Here is an 11151-nt window from a genome sequence, read left to right as displayed (position 1 = left end):
TCCCCCAATCAGAAAACTCAGAACTCGGCCCTCCCACTCACTTCCGGTTCCTGCGAGGCCGCAGTAACCGGGTCAGGGGTTACGAGTGGAGCATCTTCTCTGGCCCGGGCCGGCGCGGGAGCGCTGTGTGATGGCCTCGGAGCGCCCGGAGCCGGAGGTGAGGGGCGGGCGGGCGCAATGCTGGGCCCTGGGCCGCGAGCCCCGAGCGGGAGGGTCCGGCGGCCCGGCGAGGCGGCGGCCTTCTCCCGGTCTGGGGGCGGCCGTGCCGAGTTGCCTGGGCAGGGATCGGCCCAGCCCCGAAGGCCCGACAATTGAACCTCCTCCCCGGGGCCCGCAGTTTCCTCAGGGGGCGGCTAGAGCAGAAACTTGTCGCTTTGTTTTTTTTTTATTGAAATTTCAGACACGTCGCCGACTCTAGGGCTCTCAGATTCTTCGGTCTTAATAATGATCCTGTGGTTTGATTTTCTGCTGCAGTTTCCGTAGGCAACACAGCAGTAGACCTACTTTGCTGGTTTATGCATTTCTACAAACATTGGAATGACATAAACAGCATGAATTAATTTAGTTGTAACGCTCATGCACTTGGGAGCAGCTTTGGTTTCGTGAAAAAAACATTTGACTCGGAGTGAAACCTCGTCCCAATATTGGCGCTGCTATTTAGCTATCTGTGCAACTTTGGGCAAGTCTTGACTATCCGAATCTTGTTTCCTTCTTCATAAAATACCTGTCTTATGGTGTGTTGTGAGGACCTTATGTATTAAGCCAGAAAATGTGTATGAGGCATCCATTTGGTGCCAATGCAAGGAACTTAAACCTACAGGTTATTCATACTTGTGCAAGGAAGGGAAGTTGGCAATATCCGTTCTCATTTACAGATAAGGAAACTGAAAAGTGAAGGAGGTTAAGTACCTTACCCAAGTGCTACTCAGCTGGGAAGTAGCAGAGTTTTGAAGTTAGAAGATCTGAGCATAGAATCTATCAGATTTGGAAAGAACATCACTAGAAGAGGTGCCCAGTGTTCTAAGAGAGTATGTGGGAAGGGTGAGGGATGTGTATAATGACATAAATAGTAGTCATTACTTATTGAATGCTTACTGCATGCCGGGGACCATTCTCAGCACTTTACCAATATCAGTTAGTGCTCTCATCCCTAGACACTTTTATCATCTCCATCTTTCATTTGGGGAGATGGAGGCACAGAGCTCACCAGAGTAACATGGTTACACAGCTATTAAGAAGTAGTAGAATCAGGACTCCCAAACAGGTGGCCTGGCTCCAGATCTTAAGTTTTTAACCATCATGATTATAGTATAATAACGTAGCTACAGGATGGTAAATCTCCAATTTGTTGGGATTTGATGTGATGAGACCCAAGATTAAGTAGGAAACCTTGTACTGTTTAAAAGAATCAGATGGGGCGCCTGGGTGGCTCAGTCAGTTGAGCTCTTGGTTTCAGCCCAGGTTATGATTTCGGGGTGGTGAGATCGAGTCCCACATTGGGAGGAAGTCTGCTTGAGATTCCCTCTCCCTCTTCCCCTTCCCCCCTCAAATAAGTAAATAAATCTTTAGGAAAAAACAAAAACTAAAAGAATCAGACATGTTCCACAGGGATGGTGGAATAGCCCATGCATCAGAAATACCAAGATTGAGAAAGAAGGAAAGAATTCGAAGTACATCTCTCTAAGGATTAAGATGAGAGGAAATGGGAGGATGTTGTAGGGAAATACAACATACCTTTTAGGCAGGTAATCTAAAACAGCATTGCCCAGGGGCACCTGGGTGGCTCAGTTGGTTAAGCATATGGCTGTTGATTTCTGCTCAGGTCATGATTTCAGGGTCATGAGATCAGCCCCAGGTCATGCTCCACATTCAGCGGGGAGTCTGCTTGAGATCCTTTCTCTCCCTCTCTCTGCCCCTCCCCCCTCTAATAAATAAATAAATCTTTAAAAAAACCAGCAGTGTCCAATGGAAATCTAACACAAGCCATATATGTAAATTTTCTAGTAGCCACATTTAAAATGGTAAAAAGAAGTCAATTTTAGTAATGTATTTTATTTAATTCTACATTTCCAAAATATTACCATTTTGACATGTGATAAATATTAAAAATTATGAGATATTTATCATTCTTTTTTTTACCAAATTTTTAAAATCCAGCATGTATTTTACACTTAACAGCACATCTCATTTTGGACTATTGGACTAGCAACATTTCAGGTTCTCAGTAGCCCCATTTGGTAGTGGCTACAGTATTGATCAGTGCAGATCTGTAGTAACTTGGAGTCAAGACACATATTTGTGGGAGTCTCATTCAGCCAAAAGTTAAGCATGTGTTAAGTTCTTGGTCTGCATTTCTGAAAATTTTATCTCAGAAAGTAAGGGGAGTGAAGAGTTCTGCCTCTGGGCAGAAAAGTGACTGACTCTTAGAGGTTGTTACAATCCCAAGAGGAAAAAATTGGGCATAGTCAGATTTAAGAAATCGTTTATTCATCAAATACGTAAAATGGTTTATGAGTGCTACTATGGACTCAGAACTGTGCCAAGTATCAGGGTGGATGCCGAGCAGTGTAAGACAGACATGTCCCCTATTTTAATGGAGTAAACAAACACTGAATTATAATGAGGGCTGCAAAGGAAAACTACAGAGTGAATGAGTGTTTAAAAGGGGTTCTTAACCGACTCTGTTAAGAAGTATGGGGGGGGGCTGGGATGCCTTCTCAGAGAAATGACATTTCAGCCTGAAGACTGAGTAGAAGTTGGCCATGAGCAGAGGCAATAGCGAACATCCTGGGGTGAGAAGGAGCTTAGAGCCTTCAGAGAACAGAAGAAGCAGCTGCTAATGTGAGTGCAGCGTGACAATGAGAGTAGCTAACACTTCCGGAGTGCTTACTGAGTATTACCTAGTCCTTGTAAAATCTCCATGAAATAGGCATTATTACTTTCCCGATGTCACAGATGAGGAAACTAAGGCACAGAGAGTTTAAGTAACTTCACCAAGGCCTTATACCAATAAGCAGCAGCAGAACCAGTGTTTAAAAGATCCTAGGTGCTCCAATTCGGTGGGAGATTGGGGAGAGATGAAAAGAAGAGTGAGGTTGAGCCCATGCTAGAGGTTCAGGACTTTGACATACACACAGTAGGAAGGAAGGGGGAAAAGTGTCTAAATTATCTCACGGGATTCTGTTAACAGAAAATAGCATGAGGGTTGGAAAAGGCTTCAAAGATTGATTATACCTTAACCACAAAGGGACATGTGCAAAGAACAAAGAAAAGCCAACAAATTGAGATGGCCGATGTTTCCTTCATCCTGGTATACATGGTATGCAGCACAGTGCCTAATATTGTAGTATTCATCTTGTTATACATGGTATATAGGCCTCAATAAATGTTCCAAAGAATGCTAGGCTTCTTCTCCCATTGTCCGGATTCTCATGTTTAATTGCAACAACATCCTTATGAAGTAGATATTCTTACCTACATGTTATCAATGAAGAGACTGAGGCCTGGAAAAATGAAGTAACTTGTCCAAGCTCACATCGATAGCAAGTAGTAGAATCAGATTTGAATCCAGATCTCTGACTCCAGAACCCTGCTTTCTCTTTGCCAGACTTCCTCCAAGAGTAATGCACTTCAGACTTGGGATTAAATATCAGGGAATTGAAGCTCCATGTGAGTGTGGATGCTGGGAGAACACAACTATTTCAGAGATTGTCAGACATTAAAGTGGAAGAATCCCTTGGGGAGCTTGTTAAATTTAGGTTCCCGAGTCCTATCAACTCAAATTCAGTTGGTCTGGGTGGTGCCCAGGAATCTGCATTTTAATAAGCACCTCAGGCCATTCTGATGCACCTGGTCCTTGGATCACACTTTGAAAACTACTGTTCTAGCTGCTTAAATTAATTCTTAAGTTTTCTGGTTCTGATCAGTTACATCTTGCATGTGAGGACCTCTTCGAGATGATGGTTTGAACACATAGCTGTTGACTTCGAAGGATCGTGGATGAGGGAGAATGTTGTGAGAAAGCTCACATTGAGCAAACGCCCCTGGTTTCAAAGCTCATGTTGAGCGAACACCCCGGTTTCAAGAGATGGATTCTGTAAGAACTGGTTGATGAACTAGGTGGGCTTCAGCTTGGCCTTGGGCAGTTAGTCCATCATTCAAAATAACTTTAAAGACAAGGTAGAGAAATGGAAGCAGTACAGTAGTGGAATTAAGCAGCCTGCTAACTACTAGTAATCTAAAGAACGTTTCTAAGACCACAGCCCCCGAACGTGTCCTCCATCTGGTTTATCCCCCCTTTCCATCCTCATCTAGCAAACCCTCCTCAGTCTTCAGGGTCACTTTCTCCTAAGATCTAGCCTGGGTCAGGTTACTTTGTTGTATGCTACCATAGAACCACATTCTCCTTTGGTGCACTTACTCAGTTTGTAATAATACAGTAATTAGAGTGATTATTTGATTAATTTTTTTCTCCATTATAGGGTAAATTTTGTGAGAGCAGAGAATGCCAATTTTTGCTTTCCATGGTATCCTTAGGACATAGCCTGGTGCTAGCATGTAGGTGGCTCTCCATAAATTTTGTTGATCAATGAATGAATGCACACTCACCTTGTCTTTGTCCGCTTTGGACCGGGATGAGGACTTGATGGCATCGTGATCAAATTAGGAGGGAAATTAAGCTGGAAAGAGATTTGCTAGAAGGCAAAACAGCACTCTGAGCCTCACAACAGAATAATAGACTGAATTTATCCAATGTACAGGACTAATTGAATAATTGTATGTGTCCCAAAAGCCTGCATGAGGACAGAATGGAGGATATGTCTTAACAGCAATGCAAGTGAGAAAGTCATGAAGGTTGCCTGCGCCAACGGTATGGGAAAGCTTCCAAATAGAACTTAGAATTCTGACTCTGAATCTGTGATCACACCTGGGTATTGTGTTCCATTCTGGCCCCCACATTTTAAGTTGAAAAAGAGACAGCTAGTGTTCATAGGCATATGATATACGAAATAAAATAGGAAACTGGAAACCATGCCATTTGAGATATACCTAAAGAACTTGGGAGATGTTTACTATGGAGAAGCAGAGACTCAGGACTGCCCTCAGAAGTTTGATAGATTCTCCTTTGGCAGAGGGTCAGACTTTCCTGTGGGACCTTAGGAGGTAAAACCAACAGTGGTTTAGATGTTTTCAAGAAAACAGATCTCAAGGATGGGTCAAGATTATATCAAGAAGACATTTTGGCTTAGTGTGAGGAAACACCCAAAAATGCGAGGTAACTGGAGAAGAGCAAAAAAGCTGGTGAATGGCTATGCGGGACTCCTTCCTGACTTAGAGAAGTACCTTTTCGATTAATTACTTGTTATTGTTACACTAATACATGCATTTATCCTTTTACATGCCATTGGGGAGGTGATCATATTTTATAGAGGAGGAAACTAAAGCTCAAGCCCAGAGGCTTAACTATCAAAGCATACTTTCAAAACAAATCTATTAGAACCCACACCAGCATCCCCTCCCCAGATTCCAAGAACAGTTTAAAAAAAGAGAGAATATTAGAAAACCACATATTAGTGAAAACCTGGTAAAAACAACTTTCGTGGAAGCAAAGGAAAAATCCAAACAATAAAATAGGCTAGTTTTTCCATAAAGTAGATGGAAGAAGGACAGGAACTCTTGAACAACAAAGAGCAGATGTTGATAACAGTGAAAAACTAGGAATCACTGGTAAGAAATTCAGAACATAGCTTGAAACAGAGAAGAGAATAAATAAAGCTTATGAGAGCAATTTCCCTCATTTATACATTCATTCAAATATTTGAACACCTAGTGTGTCTTGACACTGTGCTAGTTGCTAGGGATACAGCAAAGAACAGTATATAGTCACAACTTCTACCTCCCTGGAGCTTCCAGACTTGTAGGGGAAACAGACATTATGAAATACACAAATTCTTCATTACAAACTGGTGGGTGCTATGAAGAAGAGTTATAGACTGCCTTGTGAATGCCTGATGGAGGTACCTAACAGTGTAGGGAATCATAGAAAGATTCATCCATTAAACCCAGAATGGCCAAGATTTTAGTCCTAGAAGATGGAATAAGCAATTGTTCCCAGTTGTTCTTACGGTGCTGACCCATGGACATGCGTTCTCCCCTGTTTAACCCGGCTCAGTTGGGGCCCAAACTCCCTTTGGTGTTTCCTTGCATAGCTGAAACAGATTGGTGTTTGGAAAGAAGTCTTCACTAACTACCAAAGAAGAACAAGAGGAAAATAGTACCGAGATTAGTGTTAATATTATCTCACCTTGAGAAGAGTTGTACTGATCATTAGTTTTGATTTTTTTTTTAAGTAGGTTCCACACTGAGCCTACTTAATCACTTGATCTCCCTGAGATCAAGACCTGAGTTGAGATCAAGAGTTGGACACTTAACCAACTGAGCCACCCAGGCGCCCCCTGATTATTAGTTTTAAACATCAACTTTGCTTTGCTTAGAACATATGGTGAATTCACTTATTCAGCAAAATCATGTGGAACATCCGATGTGCCAGGCACTGCTGTAGGCTCTGAGGATAGAGTGATAAACAGGACTGCTGAATTTGGGGATCCTTCCTATTCTGATAACACTCTGAGCCCCAGCCTATCCTTTTCTAGATAAGACCCTTGGCAGGGATCCAGCATCAGCAGTTAGACAAGAGTGAGCACTCATCTCACACCCACACCCAGCTCAGCCAGGCCTGAGAGAGAGCTTGACTGGTTTATGAGAGCATCCCAGTCTGAGACCAAGGGCCAGGCAGAGGGCAAGTAACTGCTTCAGTTTCCTTCTTTACCAGTAGATCCCTTTTCTGTTTCTAGCATCTTGGCAATGAGGGTGTACAATCTGATGGGACCTTTTTGGGGAATGGTGGTTAGAAGTGATGGTAAATACCTATATCTGATTTTTCTACTTAACTTGGAAATCATTCTGCAGCTTACTGGTTTCCAGTGCTATCTTGGCCATCCTTGACACCTTTTTGTTACTTTCCAATTAATCACCAATTTTTGTCTTATTCCAAAGATTCCTTAAAATGGCAGCTAAGCTCACTTGTCTTGAAAGTTAGTTCAGCTGACTGTGTGTGTGTGTAAAACCAGGCTTTCTCAATGAAAGGCAGTGCTGGCTTTACATTCTGGCACAACTGCTGTCTCATGGGGGACCAGTCTCACAGTTCCCAGAATGGCTGCTTTGAGTAGCTCTGGTCTAGGCCACGGTCATCTCCCCTGGTCGTTAGGGGATCTTTCTGAATCACATGGTAGCTAGAGGGAATTTTTTTAAATGCAGATATAATGTTACTGCTCTGCTGAAAAAAAAATTCAGTAGCTTGCCCTAACTCTGGTGATAAAATCCAAAATCCCGGCCAGCACCTACCTGAGCCCAGTGTAGGGAAACAGTATAATAGAGAGTTGTGTGATTTTAGTGTAGAGACCTAACACAAAATAATATTGAATCACATCATATTGATGTTTAAATTGTTTTTTTATCTTTTTGATTATGCCAGAGCATCCTTTCTGCCTGTAGAGACACATCATTCTTTTTTTTTTTTTTTTTTAAGATTTTAGGGACGCCTGGGTGGCTCAGTCAGTTAAGCGTCTGCCTTCAGCTCAGGTCATGATCCCAGGGTCCTGGGATCGAGTCCCACATGGGGCTCCTTGCTCACTGGGGAGCCTGCTTTTCCCTCTGCCTGCCCCCCCCCCCCCGCCCCCGGCTTGTGTGCGCGCTCACACTTTCTCTCCCTCTCTGACAAATAAATAAAAGCTTTTTAAAAAAAGACTTTGAGAACGAGAAAGAGAGACTGGGGAGGCAGAGGGAGAGGGAGAAACAGACTGTCCCCCTGAGCAGGGAGCCCGACGTGTGGGGCTCGATCCCAGGACCCCAAGACCCGAAGGCAGGTGCTCAACCAACCGAGCCATCCAGGCACCCCAGATCTTTTCTGCTCTTTCCCCAGTTTTATCCATTTGTCACTCTCAGTCATTGGGCGTTGTGGCTCATGAGGCCTGGGTTTGACTTCTGATCCTCTACCTACTAATTGTGTTAAATCATTTCACTTTTTGGACCTCAAGTTTTTTTCTGTTAAATGTTTTATGTGCAGACTGAATGAGTATACTTGTGTGAAGAGCCTTGTATTGTGCCTGGTAATAACCTGTAATAGTTAATTTGTATCATATTCTTTCTGAGTGCCAGGCACAGTGCTGAGCACTTCATGTACTTGATTTCACTTAACCCACTTAACAACACTAGATCCATTTTACAGATGAGGGCTCTGAAGCTTTGGGGAGGTTAAGTACCCTTTCCCTGACCTCACAGGCTACTAAGAGGCCGAATTGGGACTCATGCCAGGCTGTCTGAGTCTGAAGTTCTTGCACTTAGCCTCTCCAGGGGACTGTTAGATATATTCTAGGTGCTCAAGGAATGGGAGTGCCTTCCCTCTTCTTGCCTTCTGTTCTCACCCGTGCCACATCCTGGGGACTGTTTCTGCATCTTTTGCTGTGTGCCTTCTGTCCTGTAGAAGAAAGGCTTTTCATCTCTGCTCTCCACCCTCCTCTCTGCCCCTAGCACCCTTCCATAGTGTTTTTTCCAGGGCTTTTTCTATTCCTTCTCCCCATTCCCCCACTTAGGGGAAAAAAAGTTCCCTTCCTTTCCATACCACATTTCTTAACAGGCAGTCACTGGCCTCTATTCATTTCTCTTCTACCACTCTCTTCAGTGCTTGTAGCCTGGCAACTCCCCCTCACCCGTCAGGGACCCAGGACGAGCAATTTGCAATTTGTGTAAACCAGGAGGACAGTAATCTTTTCATCGGAGGCTAGAGTAAGGGAGTAAAGGAATTTCAGAAAGGGAGTAAAGGAATTTCAGATAAACCTTGATCAGGAGGAAACGGGGGAGTTCAGACCAGTGGACCCTTGTTTTCTGCATGAGACAGTAGGTGAGTTTATCTGCCAGGACTCCAGGGGTTGAAAGATTGGGAAACATTCTAGGGGAAACAGGAGAGGTTGCTCAGCAGGGAGAAGTAAAAGGATGGGTAAAGGCCCGCCAGAGGTGGCACGGCAAGGTGACAAGTTTCTTCGTGTCGAAGTGCAGCTGGCAGTGGTGTATGTGTGGATAAGACAGAATGTCGAATCCATCCTGAATCACGACTTGGCGGGGCTTGTGAATGGAAGGACAAGGACACAGGTAAGGGAGCTGATGCTTGGCAGGACACTGTTGAGTCAACGGCTGTGAGGCAGTGGTGGGAAGGGTCTAGAGTGCTGACCGCTAAGAAGTGTGGAGGGTGGGAAAAGTGTAGGTTGTGACCCAAAGAAGTTGGATTTTGAGGCATTCAGCAGGCTTGCTAGTCACCCAGTGAAGAGTCCTTTAGTGGCCACTGTGGTCAAGGCTTCTTAGGAGGAATCATCTAGCAATATTGAGTATCTGCTCTGTTGTAAGCAATTTGCCACACATAGGGACACAGAAATAGAACAAGGCACAGTCCCTGCCCTCAACGAGCTCGTGGCTTATAGGAGAAACACCTATTAAATGTTAGATAATGTGAAAAGGTCACTTCATGAACCTAGAAGTCCACGTAGGGGGAGCAGGAGCAGAGAACCGAGCCCTTGGGAACCCCATGCACTGAGGTGGGAGTTAACTTTTCGCCTCTGCTGCCTTGCCTCTCACTCACGTGTCGTGAACTCCTTGAACATGTTCCATGTGCGGTCACCTGCGGATACCAGGAACTCAGTGAATGGTTAGAAATTTTTAAATGTCTCTTTGTCTCCAGGTAGAAGAAGCTGGGCAGGTGTTCCTGTTGATGAAAAAGGATTATCGAATCTCCCGAAATGTCCGCCTGGCTTGGTTCCTCAATCACCTGCATCAAACTGTGCAGGCCACACCCCAGGAGATGCTGGTGAGGCTCAGAAACACAGGATACGAGGGGCTGGCCCAAAAGAATCTGCTTTTTTAAGAGGATCCTAGAAACAGGAGGGGAGATTAACTCTGAGGGGTCCAATTCTAGGATGGGCAAGTGACTTTGCCCACAAGATGATTCCACAGGGGAAATGCTGTTTAATTTTCCAGACGGGAAGAATATATGCTTGGGTTGCAGGAGGTGGCGCCAATGGTTTGCCATTTTGGATACAGAAGTTCAGGTCCTGGAAATAAGGGGGTGACTCTTCCCAGACCCTTTGTTTTTCTCTCTGTCCTAATTGTTAGCTCCAGTCTGAGCAGGAGTTGGAAGTCCTCAGTGTCCTGCCCCCTGGGTGGCAGCCAGATGAACCAGTGGTCTCAAGGCCATTCCTCCTTGTACCTTCCACCCGGGTCACCTTCCTGGCTTGGCAGTATCGATTTGTCATTGAGCTCGACCTGAGCCCATCTACTGGCATTGTGGTAAGGGGTTGGGGGGAGACAGTGGGAGGAAAGGAGGGAGTAGAGGGTGAGGGAGAGAGGGAGAGGCCTGAGAGAAGTGAAAAGGGATCCCAACCTACCATTGGAAACAGGCTTTTAAATGGTGAGTGTTGAAAGACAGACCCCCCCCCCCAATCCGTGGCACTGTATTTGGGGGTGTGATCAACCTTCAGAAAAGAATTCCCATGGAAGCTGCTTGTTTCTGCTCTGGGCTGCTTTTGGTTACACTTGAGAGATCTTTCTCTGCATTGCCCTCAGGATGATTCCACAGGAGAGATCTTGTTTGATGAAGTTTTCCATGCCCTCTCCCGCTGCCTAGGCGGGCTGCTTCGACCCTTCCGCGTGCCCGGATCTTGCCTCGACTTCCAGCCTGAGATCTACGTAACCATCCAGGCCTACTCCTCAATCATTGGCCTGCAGGCCCACCAGGTAGTGCACCCTTTCCCCAAGTCTGTACCCTCAGACCTCATCTCTGATGGTCTACTGACCAAGTCCTTGTCCCGTCTCTGCAGTCTGTGCCCGGAGTCCCCAGCTCCGCCGGCTTCTTGAACCTCTCTACTAGTCATCTCTGAGTCTCTCCTCTCGAGAAGAATCTGTTCCTCTGCTCTTCAAGAGCCTGCTCGTGAGCTTTAGGTCAGGTGGCCTCGATTAGACAAATGCCTCTCTCACTTCTTCTGTAAGTCTGTGGTTCTGGCCACTGGAGGTCTCTGTTTTAGGCCTCCACCACCACCCTCCTAA

At 45.0% G+C, this 11151-nt stretch overlaps 1 protein-coding gene across 1 annotated transcript in view; it reads left to right on the top strand.

The window, feature by feature from the left end:
- The first annotated feature begins 59 nt into the window (after positions 1–59).
- SZT2 (SZT2 subunit of KICSTOR complex) overlaps positions 60–11151 on the top strand; it is a 49829-nt gene continuing 38737 nt past the window's right edge. Inside the window, 4 exon segments of the mRNA XM_032431060.1 lie at positions 60–157; positions 9791–9916; positions 10222–10395; positions 10672–10842. Coding sequence (XP_032286951.1) covers positions 131–157; positions 9791–9916; positions 10222–10395; positions 10672–10842 — 498 coding nt within the window. The 5' untranslated portion in view covers positions 60–130.

The sequence above is a fragment of the Phoca vitulina genome, unplaced genomic scaffold (assembly GCF_004348235.1).
Source record: "Phoca vitulina isolate PV1807 unplaced genomic scaffold, GSC_HSeal_1.0 scaffold2, whole genome shotgun sequence".
Lineage (NCBI taxonomy): Eukaryota > Metazoa > Chordata > Mammalia > Carnivora > Phocidae > Phoca > Phoca vitulina.
This window is presented reverse-complemented; position numbering and strand designations above follow the sequence as displayed.